Below are 24785 nucleotides of genomic sequence, written 5' to 3' on the forward strand. Positions count from 1 at the left end.
CTGCTTCACACGTGACGGATTTCCCGAGTGTCGTACATTACATGCCTCTCTCTTTTGCGCATTGAAGAGAAACGAGCGCACCCTTGCCTATACCCAAACCCGTGTTGTGCACAGTGGGTAGTATGAGCATGCCTACATTTTATCGCACAGGGCACTCAGATTTTCATACATGGACATTTAAATCGTGTTAGAAATGTATTGGGTGAAAGGAACCACGAACACCAGTAACACACACTCTCCCGCCCCCCCCCCCGTCCCTCTCAAAATTTGTTAAGGTTCTTCGCGCCTGTCTATTTGTTTGATCAAACAACCCTCCTAATACACAGATATGTTAGTATTAAGGGACACATCAGGATGGTATTCTTAAAGAAAGAGGCCAAGTCAGACCAAGGTACTACCGATTTTATTTAAGAACAAATGTGGAGAGAATAAGAAACAAAACATTGAAAGTTAGTGGCAGAACAGAGAGTGTCTGCATCAGAGAAAAACTGAACACATCTTTTAAATAGAACAAAGTACAGTATTTTGCACAGGAAAAAAACAGAATGGAGGTCTTTCAAGTACACATGAAATACTCTTGTCCAAGCCATAACTGGAAGCTGATTCATACACTGAACTGTACATCCATATCCAAGTATATAATACACACAGAAGCACATTAATTGTGCATGACACATATACCTTTAAATAGCTGGCTGCCCCCGCCCACCCCCTGCCAAATTCAGCAGTGGCTAGCGCGTGTGTGTGTGTGTGTGTGTGTGTGCACACCCCCCAAATGGTTAATTTAGTGCTACAGGGTGCTAAAAGGGTCAAATTTAGCTTGTTTTCAAACAAGCTAAATTTAACCCTTTTAGTGCTATGGAGTGGTGTCCCACCAAATTTCAGCAACAAACCACTAGGGGGCAGGAACAGACACCAGGGGGGCAAAAATGGTCCCCATTAGGGGTGGACGAAAGTCCCTTACCTGTCGTCAAAGGACGTTCGCGGTGGGGGGGAGGCGCTTCGCTGCTCCCCCTGTGAAGTTCAGGCCGGGGGGGGGGGAGGCTTCCCGCCTCGCCCCAGCCGAAATTCAGGCCGGGGAGGAGGCTTCCCGCCTCGCCCGGCCGCGAACGCGAAAGTTTAAAAAAAAAAAAACCTGATAGGCTACGTGACGATTAACGTAGCCTATCACAGCTAGATCTGCAAAGTCACGTAGCCCATCACGGGTGACTTAAAAAAAAAAGACACGTACGCTAATGACGGCCCCCATAGGGAGCTGCCATTCGCGTTCCTTATTTAGTCGCTGTAGTCTACGTAAATGCTTACGTAGACTACGGCGGAAATAAGGGCAACGCAAATAGCGTTGCCCTTATTTTCGCCGTAGTCTACATAAATCTTTACGTAGACTACAGCGACCAAATAAGGAACGGGAATGGCGGCTCGCTATGGGGGCCGCCATTATCCGTACGCGTTTTTTTTTTTTAAGTCACCCGTGATAGGCTACGTGACGATTGACGTAGCCTATCACGGCTGACTTTGCAAATCTAGCCGTGCTAGGCTACGTGAATCGTCACGTAGCCTATCAGGGGGCGTTTTTTTTTTGTTTTCTTTTATTGCAATGGCGGCGGCAGCCGCCGGTCGAAAGACCGGCTGCCGCTCCCGCCCCGCATGAACACCCGCCGAACCGCCGGCCGGACCCGCCACCGGTAGGGACATTCAGCGAAGGTAAGTCCCGTCCCGGGGGGGGGCGGGGGGGTTCAGAGGATTTCTACCCGAAAACTGTTCGGGGGGCCGAACACGTTGGCGCTCGGCCCCCCAAAGTTTCGGGGAGAAATTCTCCACCATCCCTAGTCCCCACACCTCCTACAGCTGCTCACCCCTGCCCTGCAGGATACATCAAAGAGGCTAGAGTGAAAGGCTCAGCCCCTGTGTTCATATATATTTGAAAAAAACAGCAATTTAAATGCATGTGACCACCACATGTATTTTGTACACTGATATTCATAGCTAAGTGTGAATCAGCTCCAAGATGAATATGGTACATATAATGCATATGCAAAATTTGGAGAAACTAACATGATGGAAGAACAGATGCTTGGGTAGCTGCAGCCGAGAAGACTTGGGCCTAGTTCTTATTAAGAACATAAACCAGAATTTGGCATGTACTTAGAAAGCTAGTTATCGGGGAAAACGTTCTATGTTACAAATGTTTTCCTGACAAGCTAGTTTTCTATGTGGAGGGATTTTTTTTTAAAAATGTAGTGAAGCATTCAGTCATGTGAGCCCCCACCTGTAGACTGAAGCAGTACAGGCCAGACACAGGCTTACCACCTCGGTGGAGAACTAGGCCCAAAGTTTAACCTAGACCTAACACAGGGAGTGTCTCCCCACAGTTGTTTTTACTTTAATGCAATTATGGGGGCAGAGCTCCAGATCTGATCAGAGCACTAGGGGGACTAAACTCCTTCTCCAAAACAAAACACTTCCCCATGCTGCTTTCCCACCTATGGCAGGGAGGGGAGAGATGCTCAGGTATTGCTTCCCATGACAGAGAGAAAAAGCACTGGGATGAGGAGGGAATAATGATCAAGAGAAGATTAAACACCTCCCTATCCCTGTTCTGATCAAATTCAGAGCCCCTGCAGCTGCATTGGACAAAAACTATTGGGAGACACACCTGCATAACATCAAGTCTGGCCATAAGTTACACCGGTTGGTTTGATCAATGTCCAGGTGCCCTTGAAAAATTTGACATATTTATCTTTAGGAAGCTACTTAACTAAAGGATAATTACAAAGAGGGAAAAACCCAAATCTTGTTCTTAATTGTACTTGGCAGAAATATAAAAAAATTACAAGTTCTGTAAATTAATGACATTTATAGCACACCACAGTAAACATCTAAAGTGACATGTAAAAATTCAAGTTATTCACTTGAAGTCATAATGCAATAAAAAGGTATCAACAACAACAAAAATATACCTGACCTGGTAAATTCTTAAGATACATACATACGTATATGTTAACCAATGAGAACGCTTAATCTGTTATTGCTATTAGACCATGCCTCCGAGGTATAAAGTATAAAAACATATTCCAATTACATAAAATGCAGTTGAGATTGTTCTCATCACTGGCATAATCTAATATAAAAATCTTTGACAATTACAGGATAGAGGTTTCTTCTATGAGGTGTGCATGGGAGGGGTGAGAGTGGAGGAAATACACAGCTGGAAGTGGCACTGAGCCATTGTCAATGTACAAGGCGAGGTTAATTTCCTCGCAAGATTAATGCATTCCAGAACAGGCCTGGTGATAGGAACAGGCCCAAGTTCATGTCACTACGGCTTTATCTATACTCTGATTACTTCTGAGGAGGCCCTCCTAAGGCCCCAAAGTCACAGTACAACAGTTTTGTAACTTTAATAACCTTGCTCACACATTTACTGGTGCGTAATCAACAAGTCATTTAAGCTGGTACACGTGTATGTAAAATAGCTTACTTCTATTGCAGTCTACAATGTTGACCTGGTTTAACATCAGCGGTTCGTGTCTAAAAGAAAGATTGCAGGTAGGGTACAACTGCTTGCACCAATAAGGAACTGTAGCAGAAAAATAATTCAAGTATATTATGTCTATTTATAAATCACAATTAGTGATCAAAACTACTTCCACACAGGTATATAGCATTTTTACCCTCTCGCACTTGTCCAAGGATTAAATCCCCTCCTAGGTTTGCTTACATTTTTCAGATGCAAGATGGCTGCTCTTGCAATCTGCACTCTGAGTCCCTTGTGTCGTCATGTTGTACAGGGAAACAGGTGCTGCTGCTGCTCTGTTCTATGCCCACTGGCTTCCAGTGTGACCACTAGGGGAGAAACAATTCTGTTGCAAGGCAAATACAGACTCCTGCTCTAGCATTGCTATTATTCATTCTCTGTCCCATTCCTCTTTTACAACTCCTGGTTTACATAGTGTGAAAGTGTATTGCGAGTGTCCCAACAGATCACTGCACACTAAGTCCAGAAGCAGTATCGCACATTCTTCAATTTTCACACATACACACACAGTCATGCCATGTTTTCATACGTATGCCAACATGACAGCAGACACCATGTCTGTAAAATGCAACGAAAATCAGGAAGCTGCCAGTTTAGAAATGGGACTCACCCAAAGCAAGAAAATCAAGGCTCAGTGTGACAGTCAAGACTGAAATGTATTCACGGTATATAGGGCTGGATCCAATCCTTACCTGAGTGGTTCCACTTGTGCAATGGGACTTCCCCATCCTCCCCTCCCCCCTGCATGTACCCCAAATCTTCTCCAGACAGTCCCCCAACCCTCCAGAGCAAATCTGGGGGGCTCACAGAGAGAAGGGGGAATTCCATTCTACCAGCGGTTCCCTTCCAATGGCAGAACGACACCACTGATTATAACTCACTGTGTGACTATAGAATTAAAACTGTCTTATATGTCCTACCATTCAACCTCTTTTTAGAATGTTGCAGATTCAGCAACCATGAAGTGCTTTTTAGCACCTGGGAGCAAAGAGAGCAGCTCTGGTCCAGCAGCTCTAGTGTGTACTTGGTAGTTCCAGTCCACATGTGGCAGCCCAAGGAGTGGGCCTATTCATGTTGGGGAATGCTCTATATGTGCTGCGCCATACAGGGTATCACCCAATGCTCGAAGTGAATGGAGAAACCCCTGCTTGCATGTAACTCCATGTGCTCTCTGGAAACCTACTGAGCCAATGAATTTACATTCATTGTAAATTACAATGTAAATTACATTTACATTACAATGAATGAATGAAAGCCAATGAATTTACACTCTCAGTGTGCCATGAGCACACTGGAGCCAGTCAACTCAGGTGAAGTGCAAACAAGATAACAGCATTTTGCAGAGCCAGATTTGCCAGAATCAAAGTTTAGACAGCTAGATAGATCAATAGATAAGATACCAGGAGTGAAAGTAAGGCATTACAACTTTGAAAGAGCAAGTAAACTACGCCAGCTTCACAGAGCTATACAACTGCCAGGTATTTAGGAAAGACCGCTATTCAAAAAACTGTGTTTTTTTTTAAAAAACCATACCCATTAAAAAGATAACACTAAGATAATGTGTGACCATTTTAAAAGTCAGAAAAAGTGAGTGCAATTCTACATTGTTATGCTACTTTAAAATCTCTAAAACTGGAATAAAGATAAGTGACACCACAGCTTTGGAATGCCACATAACTCTTGTTATATTTAACATAAGTTTTAGCAACATGAGGGATAAATTTGTAAAGACCTTGCAACAGCAAGGCTATTAGACCACAGTGCCATTGAAAGGTACAAGATGCCTAGCACAATAATTAAGGATTTAAAAAATAAACATTTGGCTGAAAAATAGAAGAAAGTTTCTAAATATTCTCACAATTCAACATAAATATGAGGGCAGGTTCTGTTATTTACAGATGTCTGAACGATCAAGAAAACTTGAACAGGTTTGTTGTGCTGCGAGTCCGCCAGGCCTGCTTCTTTCCAGCTCTGTTTTTGTTGGCTTCTGAATAAGATTATATCCGTTTCTGCCTATGTACAGTCTGAAACAATTAATTACACAGTAACATTTCAAATGAACAGGTGGTTCCCCTCTATAAAAGAATAAATAAATCTATCTGCAGAGACACTATTTGCAGAAACTGAGCCAATATCATTTTAGGAAATCAAAGTGTGCTTATTTATAGGCTCATTTGTACAATCACAGGCTAAGATGGTCGGCTTAGCTAAAAACAAACAAACAGAACAAAAAAGACAACCCAAAAGCATTAGAACACAAGGACTTCTATGGACAGGGCAGTTCTCCAGCACAAACCCCAGTGAACCACAGGGGTAGGACACAACTACAACTTCTAGCTCCCACTTATTTAAATAGGGCTTGTGCAGGAGAACTTTCCACTGGACTGAGCCCAAGGTCACTTAACCTTTCTGGTTAATTCTATCCTTAGTTGTTGAGACTGTAACATTTTTCGGTCGCCAGCTCTACATGTTGTGGAAAGGGTCTCTGGCACAGGTGGTTTTTCCGGAGAGAAGCCGGTTTTCCCAACAGCTTTGTTAAACTGTATGCAAGGAAGAGCTGAGTGTTCTGGTTTGTCACTGGGGGACCACTTCTCTCAGAGAGGCTAATGCTGCATGTATGCGGACATGCAATCTGTTCTCAAAATCATACCCTGTGAATTCCTCCTGCAAGGAAAAACACAATTTTATCAACCTGATCCATGTTACACAAAAGGGGGGAACTTATGAAGGATGGTACAAAACATTTAGGGCGCAATCCTATACATGTTTAGATGAAAACATTCCTACAGCTCCCAGCATTCCCCAGCCAGCTATGGTATTTTGTTTTTTCTAACATGGTTACAAACCCTCAAAAGACAACGTGGATTAGTAAGGATGTGATTACAGGTTTCTCTTTACTTCCCATACTGACTGACTATAATAACCTCACTCCTGCAGGCCATCCTGCAGCGGAAAGGAAGCCCCTTCTTACGGAAACAGAAAATTCATTTTGAATTTTACCTTTGCTTGAAGCAGTAAGGTTTTGCCTCTTGGGACTGTCTGCAGGAGGAAGCAAAGTATCATTTTATAAATTTTTATGCATCTTCAAAAAAAAACGCTTTAATTATAATGGTCTAGTAAGAATTCAGGTTCTGATATGAAGAACCTGATGAAGATCAACTTGGAAAATATTTACTACCACAATGTAGGTAGCTACATAGGTTACTGAGTAGCATTGCTCAGGAAATTTCAGGTATCTCAAAATACATGGAATCTGTCCCTTTTAACAACGCCAACAACTTCCAAATAAAAGATGAACAAATCTGTAAACAAAAAAATCAGAAAAAATCCATGCTATACCTGAAATATGAGGTTCAACTTTATGATGAGACAAGAGTTTTAGCCAGAAGTCCTATCCTCCATTACCCAATGCTTAAATCAATTTAAAACAATTAATTAATGGGTGCAGCATTAATATTTTTACAAAAATACTCATTTGTATCAGTCATTTCTAAAGATTATTTAACACTGACTGGCAGCAGAACTCCAGAGTTTCAGGTGGCAGTCTTTCCCAGCCATACCTGAAAATGCTCCACCTTCCACATGCAAAGCATGTGCTCTACCACTGAGCTACATACAGCCGTTTCAAATAATGTTGCTAATATACACCCTTAACATATTCTAGACAGCAGATCTTTGCAACCCATTGCCCACATGACTGATGTGTCTTAAGGGTATAAAAATGGGACAGAGTCCTTCCTTCTTTTCAGAGGGATCAAAATAAATGAAAAGATGAATAAGAAATGCTGATACATCCATCATCTCCATGCCAGTGGTTTTTTGTGTTCTATTTTATGTGTGTTCAGAACAAGCTCGTGCTGCCCTTTCATGAACCTGCTGGATAGCAATAAGTCCATTCCCTAGATGCATGTCTGAAGAGGATTAATTAGAAGCTATTTTAAGACTCTCTCTTTAAATATGGCAATAAAGAGAAATGCAAGAAGTGGGGGAGGGGGAGAGTATGAATATCTCCAGTTTTTACTTAGAACTTATCTAAGCTGCTGCTCAGCCTCTACTTCTTGACCTCACCTGTGATGCTAACCACAGCTCTGTTTCCCTCCTTAGATGTGCTGGAGGAAAGCAGGAGAGAATCCAAGCCACATTTGTAACCAGCTAATACCTGGTTTTGAAGTAATGCTGGGCATTAAAATCAAAATCAAAGACTTATCCAAGAAGGGCAGAATGTAGCCAACTTGATTTTGTTTTAATTCGAGCATCACCCTCTACCTGCAGCATTAGCATGCCATCAACTTAAACTACGCTGGCATGCTAATACTGCAGGTATAGGGCCCAGCAATCCAAATTAAACTGTCTACAGCATGCAAGATTCCGTAACTTTCTATTGAATGCCTGCTTATTTTCTAAATTGGGCCTCAAAAGTTAATATAGTGCAGAAGTCAATATAGTGCAGTATGGTGGCATTTGCAGACAGGAAGAGTGCAATCTGACAAAAGGAATGGATAGACCTTACATTGCAATTCCATCCACAGTTTATTCAAGCTGATCTGATAATATCATTAGGGCAACCTGTGCATCATTTAACGCAGATTGAAGGCAAAAGGAGAAGGGGACGGCAGATGATGAGATGGCTAGATAGCATCACCGACGCAATGAATATGAATTTGAGCACACTCCAGGAGAGAGCGGAGGACAGGAAGGCCTGGCGTGCTATGGTCCATGGGGTCACAAGGAGTCGGACACGACTTAATGACTGAACATCAACAAGCAACCTTTTACACCTATGATGCTGCAGTGACTGAACAAATGAACACTATTAGATGGACTCTGATTTTACTGTACTGATTAAATGGGATATTCATACTAATATGTTATGGGTACACATGATCAATATATGATCTAACCACCCTTGTTTTGTTTGATAAAGAGATTGGCAAACAGGACCTTGAAAAACCACACAATCAGGAATTCATATAGGGCCAATTGCTACTTGAATTATGAAAGCATTACGTTGCAAATCTGATCTTAACACAAGCCTCAGAATACAGGAATGTGCCCTATAAACAGCACAAAAAAAGGAGGCAAGAAGAAAAAAATGCACATTCCAGTTCATTTGTAACCATATTATGCTTATATACGAAGCAGTAAGCAGCACTTAACCCCAAATCCCAAGCAAAATGTCTCACACTGTTACCTGTGGGTCTTCTAATAAAAGACAACCAAGTTCATAGCAAGCATATGGCTGAATATACAAGTTGTTTTGGCGGCACAATTCATCTTTAAGGGCTCGCTGAAAGAACTGCAAAAGAAAATTAACATTTTCAACACACAGCAGTTTCCAAAAACAAAATAAATCTTTGCAACAGCCACAAAGTTTCTCGTTACAGTTTGTAACAACCTCCAACTAGAAAACCTCTTAATTTGCCAGTTAGTTTTCTAAACTGATCAATGCACCAAATAAAAAAATACATTGGAAGAAATTGCTAGTGGTATCACTGATCCTTTAAAATAGGAATGGATTAGGGTTAGGTCTTCCAGAGTAGTCTAAGCTGTCCAGATACTCCCCTCTCCTGATGTTTTCTTTGAGCACCTTGTTCTGGTTGAAAAGAACAGACAGCAAGCAAGCTCTCTGTCCCAGCAGATTTCTCCAGAATTTCAATTTCCCATCGGTGGGGAGGGGTAGGCAAGAGAGAAGAGGTCCTACTATTGGGAAATTGCCTGGCAGCCAAGTGTATCCATTGCAGCTGCAGTACATTTCAATGGACTGAGAAGCAGGCAAGCAGAAGAGGTCAAGGAAAGGGAAGAAGAATGGAACCCACATTCCAGAAGATGTGCTGTCTGAGAGGTGCTTAGATTTTAAAAAAATATATATTTATGTTTAATCTACCTAATAACTGATGTTCTCTGGGCCGATTACAAACAGTTAAATGACTGAAATGCCATACAAACATGTAAAATACCACACAAATATTTAAAAGAATACAATACAAAGAACAGCACAAGGTTCGATAAAACAGCCATAAAAATCTAGAACTAGATCTCTAAAATGCCTAAGAGAAAAGAAAGGTCTTTGCCCGGCACCAAAAAGATAACAACACAGGTGCCAGGAGAACCTCTTTTGGGAGGGTATTCCAAAAGTGGGGTGCCAAAACTGGGAAGGCCCTCTCTCTTGTAGCCACCTGCCTAGCTTTCTTTGGCAGGGGCACCCGGAAGACGGCCTCCAAAGATTACCTAAGGATCCGAGCAGGTACATACCAGAGGAGACCGTTCCTTTAGATACTTTGGTCCCAAGCCGTTTAGTGGTTTAAAGGTTGACACCAACACTTTGAACTGGGCTCAGAAACAGATTGGAAGCCAATGCAGCTGACATAGCACTGGCATTGCATGATCATAGCCAGTCCCAGTTAGCAACCTAGCAGCTCTGTTTTGAACTAACTGAAGCTTCTGAACCATCTTCAAAGGTAGCCCCACATACAACGCACTGCAGGAATCCAAACAGATAAAGAGGAAAACAACTGGACTGCACTGCTAATGTTCGTTAAGGAATACCATTTCTAGAGACCCAGGCAGCAGAATGGCACCAGCAGTATGTTAGATGAAAATATCCTGGTTATGTTCTCATTTCTGAAACAAATACTCTATTTTCCTCTTCATTTTTTGGGTCCAGTCAGATCTTCTCTCTCTACTATAAATGAGAGAAGCAGCTCGCTAGTGTCCATTCTCTAATGACGGGTAGGAAACTTGTGACCCTCCAGATGTTTTGGCCTACACCATCTGCTGTGCTGGCTAGTTGTTCACCCCCACTTTAAATATTTCATTTTATGTAACTCTGAATACTCATTTGTTATATCACCAGTACTGAGAATATGTTTTCTTGCTAATTCACAAAATTCACTCTTAAAGAGATACCAAGATAATTTACCTTTTTCTTTTCTTTTTTTGCTCTGCTCTTATTAAGACTTACCTGAACAGCATCTTCAGCATTTCCTAAGCATTTATGTATGGCTCCAAGCAGCAAGTTCTTCAAACCAACAACAGTAGAATCATCAACTTCTTGGCAAGCTTTATCAGGACACAAAGCGAAGAATAGGTTGAAATGTATAGTTTTTAAGCTATATATTGAGCCTACTCCTCCTCATCCCCCATGCTAGAACTATGATTCTCAAACCTGAGGTAGGCCTTAAAGCTGAGGAGGCTTTAAAGCCACCCCAATTCCTTGTTTTTTTAGATTTCTTTCTAGTTCAAACAACATCTGGACAAAGTGTGCTAATCCACTGTCTTCCCATTATTTGCTGTGCACATTTCCACCTTCTTGACTGACTGACTGACTCATCCAGGAGTTAGTTTGCAGCCTGGGTATACATACATACACACACACACACACACACACACACAGTGCACATAACCTTACCAATGAAGTACAATTTGTTGATCAATAGTTTAAAAAAAATACAGTATTTCTGTGTCTGGTTTTTCTGTATCTTTTATACTTTGAGTCCCTTTGGGTGCATTAACACAGTCTACAAGCCCAAGCAACTTCCCTTTGACATCTTCAGTCTCCCTATCTTCCACAGGCTCAAAGATGACCAGCCGTTGTTACTATCTTGAGTAGGTGTTGTAGTTGGGGTTTTTTTTTTGGGGGGGGGAGCAAAGCTGAAACAGTCCTCTCTTATTCTGAGAAGCCAGCTACAACACAGTTTGGGTATTTCTGAATTAAAAGCTGTTTGTTTTAATTAAGAGCTAGCATATAAAGTTATGCCAGTTTGCGTTCTTGTGAATTAGGGCTGACTCAAAATGTATGCCCCCACAACTCACCACCCAATTCTCAGGTGGCAAATGGGTATGTATTTTTCATGTTGCCCACTTTTTTTTGTTCCTGAATTGTTTTGTGATAGTTCAAGGTGAAAGGGTCCTTACTATGGTTGTGTTTTGTTTTTCTAACTCCCAAAGATAGTGAAAAAATCCCACTGTAAAGCTGCTATGTATGTTTAAAATCCAAGAACAAGATTAGCTATCTATAATCTTACTTTCATATCTATCTATCCATCCATCCATCCCCTCTACCACTTCTACAGCATGGTGCTCATGCTGATGGAGGCAAAGCCTGTATTCCCACAACTGCATGACTGGTATTTTGGAAAAATGTAAACAAACCATATCACCAAAACCATTAGCTACAATAAAAATATGGACTTAAGGTACTGCCAACTATATTTTCTAGAAGGTAGTCATAGGACGTTACTCAAAACTTCACAATCTGGTTTATAGTTATTATCCAGTTCCTAGTGCTTACTATTTTAAACACAATAGTTTATAGCATGCCAATCATTAGATGAATAAACCAGTTTCTGCCTTCAAATTGGCACAAACTCCTAGCAGTGCTGACAGAAAATCGATGGGAAAATGTGCAGTCGTATGGAAGAAACAACACTGGGTGCAAAAAAATAAGACATAAGAAACATCTTGTACCTTGACTCATGTGCTGTAGGTTGGTGAAGGAACAGTTTGGAAGAGCTTTCCATAAATACAATACTTCAATGGATGCCAGTACACAGAGCTGTTTGGTTGGTTTCTGCTTCCTAAACCTATCTGCCTGCAAACAGTAAAAATTGTTATTTTCTTTTCACTCTAAGCCAAGGGTAATTGCTTTCAACACAATCATGTAAATAAAGGCTTTAGAAATATACAATTGGGGAAACCATAAAATTTTTAAAAATTCATCTTGAAGAACAGCAATTTTAAAAGACAAGTGGAGACCCACAACATCATGTTCCCATTCAGACCTCCAACCAGGCTGAACAGGAACCTTGCAGAGCTGTTTGGGACTCACAGAGGACAACACCCTTCAAAGTTTCCACTCCCTTTCAACCTTCTTACATAGCACTAAAAGGCTCAGGATCAGGGAGGGCCGCTAGCCCTGAAACTGTGTAACTGATTGCTATATAGCTGGGAGTACAGGGAACGAGTATAGTGTGAGGAGGACAGTTTAACCTCTGGCACGCATTCTCCCTCCACCAAAAACACAGAAACTAATCCTCACCTGAAAGATACCATAACACATTCAACATTCTAGGACTAATTTCTAGACTCATTGTCTTCCAGTTTCTTTAAACCCTTTTTGCCTCCATCAGGGAGAAAATCAGAGAAAAGGAGAAATCAAGGACTGTAGCATAGTTACGACTGGGCAACCACATATCATCCCTTCCGCAAACAAAAGGCAGCAACAAATACAGGAGTTCCTGTCTCTGGCTTTCAATGTGAACTCAGGAGTTCCATGTACACACAGTTATTCTAGTTTTTTCTTATTTCTATGCCCTCAACATCCCATCCTGGACGCTCACAAGACTTACAAATAAATCTCTTAATTAAAAAAAAAGATACTACTGCATACCTAAAGAGTCTCCCTGACTATGTACAAGCCACTACCTTATTTGGTGGTGGTACCATTTCACTTCCAAACCAATAGGCACTCAACTACCCAAACTCAGAAGTGGAAGGAATGATGCAATTGAAGCCTGCTTCACATATTATACAATTTCTACGTAGAAAGCTCTTTGTGTAGGAATTCATGTGAAATCCACATTTGCAACGTGCGGTGATTGCACACACACAAAATGTCAACCTTGGATACATACACTGGAGAGCTACAGCCAACTGCAACTTTCATAATTATGTATATGGAATGCAGATCTTGTGGATTTAGAGTTGAAAGCACTTCCCTGTATGAACTATGTAAGAATATTATAACATGAAGAGTCTCAAAGCCTGCAAGCTCATGAAAATCCTCATGTCTGCAATAAAATCCACATTGCTTATGCAAACAGTGAAATACCAAGAAAGAGCATTTACATTGTGCTCACCCATTTTCTTGATCAGGTTGCTACCTATGAGCAATTCTGCTTTGGACAGTCATCCAAGGGGGAGTTAGTCAGGGTGGAGGTCCTCTCCATTAGTGAGGACAGGAGCTTCACCAGCAGGGGGCCACGTCCACCTTGTAGGCCCCAGTTACATTTGCAGTGCTGTCCATGGGTATAACTGTACCAGCAATGTTACCTCCAAAAATAAGCCCCAAAACGTGCTCTCAGAGAAGGGGAGAGGAAGGGGTGGCCTTGGATACAGAGCCCTTTCATCTGCCAGAGAGCCACCAGCCTGGCAGAATTAATTGCCTCCCCACTGAAACCAATGGGGGGAGGAGGTAAAAACTAAGGACTGCACAGGACAAAAAAAATAAAAAGCCCCCCTCCCCACACCTCCTGCCCTGGCCACCACTTTGTACTCCTCCCTCCAACTCCATTTAGGGCTGCACTGTAAGAATCACAACCTGGCTTGCAGAGAGAAAAAAACCTCCTAACTAGTTGTCAACAAAGGACAGTTTGTGGGTCAAACCCAGACTTCTATGTGGAGACCCATGGTGCACTAGCTGTTAAATCATTTGCCTCACTCAACTACACTCTTCCCTCCACCCAAAGCTACCTGATGCCAAAACTGAGCTGGTTTTCAGATCCTATCTAAAAAACAAGGGTTATTGTGCCCACTTCTTTGACTGGATCACTTTTTTGACTACTCACTACTCAACATTTTAGAGAGGCAGTATAGATGGCAGTAATAATTATTATACTAAGGGCCGTATCCAACAGAACTGCTCTGCCTCTGCTGGTCCCATTGCACTCACAGGAGTGACCGTTTGTGTAACGGGGCTTTCACACTTCTAAAAATAAGTTGGAAACCAGTGGAAACACTCGTTTCAGGATCAGGACAGGTAAGCAGAGCTCCCTTCTGCAAGTTCTGCAGACCAACCTTGTTCCAGAAACTAGCATTTGCGTTCATTTTAAAAGCGCAACAGCCCCATTGTGTGAGCGGTCACTCCTGCAAGCACACAGGCACAATAGGATACTAGCCAGAGCCCACCCAGTTTATGTTAACTGACCTTTTTTACTGAAAACTGCTCTATTTGATTGTTTTTTCTTTTAAAGAGTTTCTGAACTTCCTTGAAAACATTCTGTGCACCATGCACATCACCGGTGGCTCCTTGACACACTGTAATAAAGTAAAAAAAAAAAAAAGTTTCTTCCAATTATCTTAAGACAATTGTCTGCCCTGGCCACTTCATTGTGCTCCCCCACATTCAACTCCATTTAGGATTGCAGAGTTTCTCTCAGTGATCCTGTTTCCTCTCAGTGGCCATTTATAGCACAACTTTATGAAGAGTTGGTGCATGAATTTGCCTCTTCTCTCCCCATACTCTTTGTATAACATTTATTAGAAGCAGAGACATCACCTTGCCAACAAAGGTTCGTATAATCAAAGCTATGGTTTTCCCAGTAGTAACGTATGGCTGTGAGAGCTGGACTATAAGGAAGGCTGAGCGCTGAAGAATTGATGCTTTCGAACTGTGGTGCTGGAGAAGACTCTTACGAGTCCCCTGGACTGCAAGGAGGTCAAATCAGTCAGTCCTAAAGGAAATCAACCCTGACTGTTCATTGGAAGGACAGATACTGAAGCTGAAGCTCAAATATTTTGGCCACCTAATGCGAAGAGAAAACTCCCTGGAAAAGACTCTGATGCTGGGAAAGATTGAAGGCAAAAGGAGAAGGGGACGGCAGAGGATGAGATGGCTAGATAGCATCACCGATGCAATGAATATGAACTTGAGCACACTCCAGGAGAGAGCGGAGGACAGGAAGGCCTGGCGTGCTATGGTCCTTGGGGTCACAAAGAGTCGGACACGACTTAATGACTGAACAACAACAAACCTGCAAGCCAGTTGTGCATTGATTTTTATCTTGGTAGAGCACCTAGAAAACCTTAGCCACCTTATAAATGAATAATGTACATGGAAATGCAGATACAAGACATCGTGCAGGTAGAACAATGCAGGCCCACAAGTTTGTTCTAACAATAAACAGAAAGATATACACAATGTACATTTGCCACTGTTAAATTTGTTGTGATTTGTAAATCTGTGGGTAAGTTTTCTTGCTGCACCAATCAATGCATTCATTCATTCATTCATTCATTCATTCATCCATCCATCCATCCATCCACTCACAACACAACAATCCTAATGTAGTGATACTTCCCTGCTGTTAAATAGGCATAATAGCATTGGGACCATCTTGATTCATTTTTAAGACGCTCAAAGGATTCAAATGCATCCTTGAAATTCATTTCTATCATGCTACACCAGCCTGTAAAAACAAGCAAAACATTTTTAAATGCAGAAAGGAAATGGATTATACATGGTTTACACACAGCTAAATCAAATCTGAAAAAGGAACAAGTATCTTTCCATGCCTGAACAAGTCCTGATCCCTTAGCATACAAACAGCACAGGCCCCTTGTGTATCCATAGACCATTTCAGAAACAGATGGAAGCATCTCCAGGTAGACAGCATGTTGCCCTTCACTGATCTAGGTAAAACCTGTATGATTTCTGCCTGAAGGACTCCACAAAACTACGGTAACGTTACACTTTCAAACATTTGATAAAGAATGTATCAATGTATATTCTTTGAAATCAAACAACTCTAATTTTAATTGTATCCAAAACAGTCTATGTTCCAAAAGAAGTTAATACATAAAACATCCTTTCAAAACGGGGGGGGGGGGGGGGAGGTGTATTTGTCGTTTAATAATGCAATGCTATTCACACACTTACTTGGGAAATACAGTCAAAGCTACAGTTGAACATTAATTTTTAACTTTTGAGGTATGCAAGTTAGTTGAAGGATATAAACAAATATTTCAAAGAATCTTTATGCACCAATAGATCATTAGGCATGGTATACTAATGAATTGTGAACAACGAAAGGGGCAATTTCACTAGGTAAAGATCATGAAGTTATTTACATGGCTTCCATATAAAGAAAATGCAAGGTTCTTCATATAATGTGTACTGTTAACACAATCTTGTTTAGATATTAGTAGCGGTGGTTAAACACAGTAGAAAGAAGAAAAGATATTAGTATTATTATATACCGATTTCATATAGGCAGACATGCTGAATCTCTCTCTGATCAGCTGCAAGTTCCAAAGCAGTATGAAAGGAGGTCAAGGCACTGTTGATTTGACACTACGAAGAAGGGGAAAAAAGGGTCTATCATCAAAATGCGAATGTGAATAAATACAAATTCTAGCACTGCAATTCAAAGCTCTCTAAAACCGTGTAGAAGTGAGGAAACATAACTACAATGATTATCTGTCAGACAACCCACTGGTTATTCAAATTAATGTGAACCATTCAGTACTCCAGTCTACTACTTTTTTTGTCCTCATGTCTCCAAGACAGCCAGGTCACAATGCTACACTGATATAAGCAACAGCTAGAAGAGTTCACTCTTCTGTAACACACCAATTACACTACACTGGCTGATCAGGTACCATATACCAGGGCTGGGAAGACTTTAGGCTTATGGGAAGCATTTTGTTTTTTACTAGAAGCCCAAGATCCACTGACCGAAGCCAGGTGAAAAAGACATACGCTTAGTATTGAAGAATTCTGAGCTCACAGAATTTGTTCTCAGTACCAGAACTGGACTCAGCTCACAGTCCTTCCACTTCTGGTTACCCCAAGTTTTCTTCATTTTAACAGTATGGTTTAGGGCAGGAGAGGAGCCATTTTGTTGTGGCCATAGTTAAACAACTGGAAGTCAGAAATCTTTGCTGATCAAATAATCCAGATATCTATCAGAAGATCCAGATCTACCTTCTGCCCATCCCTGCTGTACACTGTACCCACTCAGCCTGCAAAGGAGACAACATACCATTTGGAAAATCCCCAAGTGATATATGAACAGCAGATCCCCCCAGCATCCCTGAAACATCCCTGAAAAACTGCCCCCCATGGGCTGCAGGCTCAAATGCCATACTGAGGGAACCAATTAACTGATGACAGCGACAGCCCCAGCACACACCCCTGCAACACACAATGATGCCACAGTGCCCCTGACCCATCTGCCCCACTCTTACAGCCAGCAATGATGCTGCTAGCGACACTCCCTGGGGATCCTTACAGGAAACTGTTTCAGTCCCTTATGCTGCTCACAACCACCATTTTGGAATTCAATACATAAAAGGGAGGAAGGCGAGTTCCCCACATAGTTCCCTGAGCACAAGGCCTGCAGAGGATGCCACTCACTCATCAGTGAATGTGATCCAGGGTTGAGTACATGCACTATTTTTTTTAAAGGCAAAATTTAAACATTTCCAGGACAGCCCTACTAGTTGTATGTACTTCTACTGTCCAAAAAACAGTAAGTGTCATTAACATATTTTAATTTAGTGCGGGTGATTTTGCTTCATGTTCTATGACAAAACAATGTATTATTTTGGTTGTTAAAGGAAGTACAGATTTGTGACAGAACTCTAAATCCTATAAGTAACAAAGAATGCAAGAGTATACAAGTATAATGAACAAGAGTTGTCCCCATTTGCAGCAAAAGCCTGCAATATCATTCAACGAGTCTGCATCAAGGCATCATTTGAAATCCCATGGCATAAAAACACGCAGTTTAATTTAGTAAAAGTTGCCATGCACCTCTGAATTCAGATTCTAGGATATACCTCTTCTCCCTAAGCAGTCATCTGTCTAGCCAAAGGCTTTCAAACCCTCTGACCGGAGCAGTTAAAACGTGTAAGCTAGAGGGACAGTGACACTTCGAGCCTATGTCAGTTTCGGACATAATACATATGCTGAGAATTATAGCTTTTTAATTATTGATCCAATAAATAGTGATCATATCCATCAGAGCCATCCCAGTAAAGCAAAGCAATATGTACAGTTGGGATGAAGGGCAGAAGACAGCTATGCATGAAACATTCATACACACACACACACACACACGAAGCAGCAACAGGGCTATATTCACATGAACAAGAGCATTCCTAATCCTCTTCTCCAGTCCCTTTCCCCATTGTTAGGTACCTCAATCTGCATTCTACTTTCACATCCAACTAGGTAGTAAGTTCTTACAATGCTTCACATATTACATTTTGTCCATGTACACTAGATGAGCATATGCTCATTAATATTTCAATAACTAGTAGTTCATTATAAAACACTAACAAAAGACCATTGTTTTGTCTCATATGATACAATCGAATTACCAGCAGTAAGTTGAGTCACGCTGGTGTCATTTAATGCTTGTTACTTATGTACAATTTCAGAGCAACTCATTTCTTCTCCCACAAGGGGGCAGGAAGACACTAGACCGACAGGAACTAATGCTGCCAATAGAACAATAGCCAGATAGAACTACTCTCATTTTGCCAAATGAAACACTATTTTGAAATCCAAAACTGCCTACACATTTTGCCCACCCATGGGCACATTACAGCTAAAAACGTGCTGTAAAAAGTTTCTATTTTTTCATAGAAAAAATGAAACTCAGTCTCATGGTTCACCCCTTCCCCCACACCCCCAAATCTTATCCTCCTGGCTACATTAAGGTTAACAAGACAAAGCCATTAATTGGGTGGCTTGTTTTTTGTTTTGTTTTTTAAACACCTTTTCCTGTAGAACTGACAGTATTTCATTGAAATATTTTAGATTCAATTAATCTTACCGGATCACTACAGAGAAAGCTTACAGTACCTCTAAACGCTGTATTCTTCCCTTGAAGAACATAAAGAGAGATGAGTTTGGATAAGCAGCTTCTTTTTTCTGAAGAATCTCTTTAGCCTCTTGCAATCCAGCTTTAGTATCACTGCCATCCAAAGCAAAAAAAGGACGAACCACAGTATGGTACCACAGCAAGGCTAATCTGAAAGGACACACACAAAAAGATAATGGCACGAACTAGTTCTGTAATTAGGCAACGCTAACACAAGATTAGATACCCAACTCTTCTCTCTGTCTCATATATGTTAGGCCAGTATTATGTTAATACCTTAATTTACACCTTAATCACAGCAAGAAGAGTGGATATTTGGAATAGTAAATCCCTTAAAAACAAAATGTCTTTTAGGTAGGGATGTCAGAGAATTCCGCCACGGATCTCAGTGAGGCCGAATGCCAGTGTATTCCCCCCGAAACCCGTGGCGGAACGAAGCCCCCCCGCACCCCCCACCCCGCGAAAGGCACGCAAAATGGGACACCTACCTGCTGCCGTTTGTGCAACTTTGCGAATGGTGGCCTCTGCTGCGGCCACCATTCACTTCATTATAGCTGTGATAGGCTACGTAAATACTTACGTAGCCTATCACGGCTAATGCAGGGACGCCATTTGCGTCCCTGCAGAAGCCAGGATAGGCTGCGTAAGTATTTACGTAGCCTATCACGGCAAAAAAAAGGGAACACAAATGGCAGCTACGGCCTATACGTAGCCTATTACGGCAAAAAAGAGGGGCGCAAATGGCGTAGTGGCCGCCATTTGCGCCCATCTCTTTTGCCGTAATAGGCTACGTTACGTAGCCTGTTACGGCCAAAAAAAAAAGGGGGAACGCAAATGGTGGCCGCCGTAGCCACCGCCATTTGCGTTCGCTGTTGTTGTTTTTTGCTGTGATAGGTTACGTAAATATTTACGTAGCCTATCACGGCAAAATACAGGGATGCAAATGGCAGCAGCTACGGCAGCCGCCATTTGCATCCCTGTGCAGGCTGCCCAGTGGCCAGATGTCCGGCTGCGGGCAGCCCCGGCCGGCAGCTCCGTGGAATCGCCGTGGAGTGGAGCCGGCTGGAGAGAATTTCAGGGGGAGGGATGGTGCGCCTCCCCCCCCCACCGCGAATGTCACCCTTTGAAAAGGTAAGTGACTTTTGTACATCCCTACTTTTAAGGTCACAGTCCTACAACACCACACACAGGCAGAATAGTATACATGCTACTAGAGGTGTTTCAGACATTTGTATTGCTATTGAACACCCACTGGAACAAGCAAATCATCCCCTCCCTCCCCGCCACTCAATTTAAAAGTGGTTTGAAAGTCAGCCACATGATTGGCTACGGTAAAAAACATTCATACTCCTCCAGCTGTGCACAGGAAGGTCTATGACTGCAGCCGAAGGCAACATCTTGCACATAGGACTTCATTATTATTATTATTATTATTGTTGTTGTTGTTGTTGTTGTTGTTGTTATTATTGTTATTATATTTATACCCCAACTTTCTCCCAGTACTGGGACACAAAGCAGCTTACAAAAATTAAAACACACAGAATTAAAACATATGAGAATATACAAAAGTTAAAATAAAATGTAAACAATACAATTAAAATTATATTAAAACATTAAAAAGCATTTTAGCAGCTTACCCCCAGGTACCAGCTATGTCCTAAAGGCCTACTGGAACAAGAATGTTTTAGCCTGCCTCTGGAAACACATCAAGGAGGGAGCCACCCTAGCCTCCCTGGGAAGGGTATTCCATAGCCGTGGGGCAGCCACTGAGAAGGCCTTCTCCCAGGTTCCCACCAAACATGACAGTGGTTGGACTGAGAGAAGGGCCTCCCCAGAAGATCTAAGGACACAGGCAGGTTCATAAGGGAGGATATGGTCTTTCAGACAACCTGGACTGGAGCTGTATAAGGCTTTATAGGACATAGCCAGCACTTTGAATTGTGCCTGGAAACAGACTGGAAGCCAGTGAAGCTGTTTTAACAAGGGAGTTGTATACTCCCTGTAACCAGCCCCAGTCAACAGTCTGGCAGCAGCTCTTTGAACCAACCGCAGTTTCCGAACACTCTTCATAGGCTGTTGCGGTAATCCAAACAGGATTGCAGTAGAGTGCGTTGCAGTAATCCAAACAGGATGTAACTAAGGCATGTGTCACCATGGCCAGAGCCGATATCTCCAGGAACGGGCGCAGTTGGCGCACTAGTTTTAACTGTGCAAAAGCACTCCTGGCCACCGCTGAAACCTGAGCAACCAGGCTTAGGGCTGAATCCAGGAGCACCCCCAAACTGCGAACCTGAGTCTTCAGGGGGAGTGTAACCCCATCCAACACAGGCTGAATCCCTATTCCCTGATCTGCCTTTTGACTGACCAGGAGCACCTCTGTCTTGTCTGGATTAAGTTTCAATTTGTTCTTCCTCATCCAGTTCATTACTGATGCCAAACACTGGTTAAGGACAGAAACAGCTTCCTTGGAATCTGGTGGAAGGGAGTAGAAGAGCTGGGCATCATCAGCATATTGGTGGCACCGAACTCCAAAACTCCGGATAACCTCTCCCAGCAGTTTCATGTAGACATTAAATAGCATGGGGGACAGAACAGAAGCCTGAGGGACCCCACAAGCTAACGGCCATGAAGTCAAACAGGCATCCCCCAACAGCACCTTCTGCGTTCGCCCCGCTAGGAACGAATGGAGCCACTGTAAAACAGTACCCCTAAGTCCCATCCCAGCAAGGCGTCCCAGAAGAATACCATGGTCGATGGTATCAAAAGCCACTGAGAGGTCCAGCAGAACTAACAGGGACACACTCCCCCTGTCCAGTTCCCGGCATAGGTCATCCACCAAGGCGACCAAAGCTGTCTCCGTCCCATACCCAGGCCTGAAACCAGATTGAAATGGATCTAGATAATCCGTTTCATCCAGGAACCCCTGGAGCTGGGAGGTCACCACACATTCTAATACCTTGCCCCAAAATGGTACGTTAGAGACTGGACGATGGTTATCTAGTATGGTGGGATTCAGGGAAGGCTTCTTCAACAGAGGTCTCACAACCACCTCTTTTAAGCATAATGGAACAATACCTTGTTCCAAAGAGGCATTAACCACTCCCGTTATCCACTCAGCCAGTCCTCCTCTGGCCTCTTTAATAAGCCAGGAGGGGCAAGGATCCAGCATACATGTGATGGCTCTCACCACTCCAAGGATCCTGTCCACATCCTTGGGCTGCACAAATTGAAAAGAATCCATCAACACTGAACAAGCAGGAGCCAAAGTGACATCCACAGGATCTGCATCAACTACAGCATCCAAGTCAAAATGGATCTGACCGATTTTATCAGCAAAGTGCTGAGCAAGTCGTTCACAGCGGGCTATCGAGTGGTCAGAATGTTTATCACATGGGCCAGGACGTAGAAGGCCCCTGGCCACTCAGAACAGCTCCGCTGGCCGGCTCTCTGCAGATGCAATGGTGGCAGAAAAGAAAGACTGCTTTGCTGCCCTCACTGCCACGGAGTAGGCTTTCAAATAAGCTCTAGCCCATGTTTGATCGGATTCGTTCCAAGTTTTCCGCCAACGTCACTCTAGTATCCGTCTCATTCGCTTCATCACTGCCAGTTCCCTAGAGAACCAGGGTGCTGGTTTGGCTCCACTCCATACGAGGGGACGCTCAAAAGCAATCATGTCCACCACCCTAGCCATTTCCCCATTCTAGAGATCAGCCAGGGCTTCAACAGAATCGCCTGCCGAGGCAGCAGGAAAATCCCCAAGAGCTGTCAGGAAACCATCCAGATCCATCAGCATCCTGGGGCGGACCAGCTTAATTGGTCCCCCACCCCTGCAGAGGCACTGAGTTCCAGTGAGTCTAAACCCCACCAGGTAGTGCTTTGTCCATGACAACAGAACAACAGAAAGTCCCTCCACACCGAGATCACTGTCATCCTGTGCAGCATAGAAAACTAGGTCTAGAGTGTGACCTGCTGTATGAGTGGGGCCAGAAACCACTTGGGACAGCCCCATGGTCATCCCGACAGGGCAGCCTCAGCATGGATGTTGAAGTCTCCCAGCAGAACAAGCCGGGGGGACTCCATCACCACCGCCGAGATTACGCCGGCTAGCTCAGGAAGGGAGACTGTTGGGCAACGGGGTGGGCGGTACATCAACAGAATCCCTATTCTGTCCCAAGCACCCACTTTTAAATATACACACTCAAACCCAGTAGACTGTGGGCCAGGGCACCTGGTGAGGGAGATACTACTGCAACTCCACCCCCCCCCCATCCCCCAGGTCTAGCATGCTGTTCTACAGAAACTCTGGGGGACAAAGCTGAGATAGATTAACACACACACCCCTTCACACTTCATTAACAGAATAGTGCAAAAAGGGAAATGTGTACTTCGATATGGAGACAGATGTCCTGCAATAGCTGGCCTTCATCTTCATTTCGGAGGAAGGGGAAGCCCTCACTATGCATCCCCTAGCACATACCAAAGCTCCCCCGCTACTGAAGTGAGCTGGAGTACACCCAGAATTCAGGATTGAGATGTAGGGTTGTATTCCATGTTAGTCTAAGTAGGACTAACATTGAATACAACCCATTGTATCCAAACATGGGAGGGGGGGAGTAAGTAAGATTACCTTTATTCAACTAAAGTAGAATGGAAGAACATAGCACTGTTCTTTGATTTCTAAATCTGGAGTTCTGATACTAAGAAAAGGGGTATCCAATTTCCCAGAAAAACCCGTTGCGCATTCTGACTATAATGTGAGTTAACAGGTTAAATCACATTACCAGCACCAAAACAGAAACAAGTTAGAAATTTACTCAAGGTTTATAGCTGTAATCTAAAGCAGGAAAAAAAAGCTCCAATTACACATTTAACACTAAGTGCTGACTGAACTCTTCTTAACAACGAAAAGAGTATTCCTACAAACATTAAAGGTGTACAGTTTATTGATTTCAACTGGTTTGCATTAGTTGATATAAGATGCAGGCTGCATTCAGAGTATTCTACCCCAAGCCAGAGATTTTTTGCAGCTGCAGAATCAGCAAAACAGAGGTCCTTTGCCACAGGGTTACCCACATTCATTTGAAAGGAAAAGGGAGGCTCCAATTGTGTAAAGTAATTGTGTGTGCATAAGTACCCCCTCCTCCACTGAAATGAACAGAGAAGTCTAAATGCAGGAGTTCCATATGTCAGCTGCAGACCACAACAGGGCTCTGACTCAAACCATTCATGTTTCAAGCAGGGTGTTCCACCACTGGTACACATAGAAGCATACAAAAGTTTTTACAAATCCTCATCTTAAATTAGAAATTCTGTACCAAGTTATTGAAGACTAGTAAAATGTTTAAAATTAGCAACAGCTTACAAATTGTTTGTTTCATTAGCATTCATCTCAAGTGTAAGAATTTGTATTCACTAAAAATCATTAGAGGATACAATAACCCTCCACTATGAATTCAAGTCCTCTTATTAGTCTTCAGTGTCATAAGCCATGGCACATCAAGCTGCTCCTAATTTTAGGAAGATGCCTTATACTGAGTCAGACCCTTAATCCATCTAGCCCAGTAATTGTCAACACTGGCCGGCAGAGCCTCTCCAGGGTTTCAGGCAGGATTCTTTTGTAGCCCTACCTAGAGATGCCG

The 24785-nt window shown here is 42.7% G+C and overlaps 1 protein-coding gene and 1 pseudogene across 1 annotated transcript in view; both read right to left on the reverse strand.

Annotated features, from left to right (window-relative positions):
- Positions 1-1389: 1389 nt before the first annotated feature.
- TTC39C (tetratricopeptide repeat domain 39C) overlaps positions 1390-24785 on the reverse strand; it is a 63955-nt gene continuing 40559 nt past the window's right edge. Inside the window, exons 6-14 of the mRNA XM_084849692.1 lie at positions 19128-19296; positions 16514-16607; positions 15619-15723; positions 14463-14575; positions 12005-12128; positions 10500-10597; positions 8730-8834; positions 6539-6577; positions 1390-6202 (exon numbers count right to left, since the gene is read on the reverse strand). Coding sequence (XP_084705818.1) covers positions 6113-6202; positions 6539-6577; positions 8730-8834; positions 10500-10597; positions 12005-12128; positions 14463-14575; positions 15619-15723; positions 16514-16607; positions 19128-19296 — 937 coding nt within the window. The 3' untranslated portion in view covers positions 1390-6112. The remainder of the gene's footprint in view (positions 6203-6538; positions 6578-8729; positions 8835-10499; positions 10598-12004; positions 12129-14462; positions 14576-15618; positions 15724-16513; positions 16608-19127; positions 19297-24785) is intronic.
- LOC146347040 (uncharacterized) lies at positions 19424-23161 on the reverse strand (annotated as a pseudogene).

This window comes from Heloderma suspectum, chromosome 4 (genome assembly GCF_057233095.1).
Source record: "Heloderma suspectum isolate Gila_16-S chromosome 4, 16-S_ref, whole genome shotgun sequence".
Classification (NCBI taxonomy): Eukaryota; Metazoa; Chordata; class Lepidosauria; order Squamata; family Helodermatidae; genus Heloderma; species Heloderma suspectum.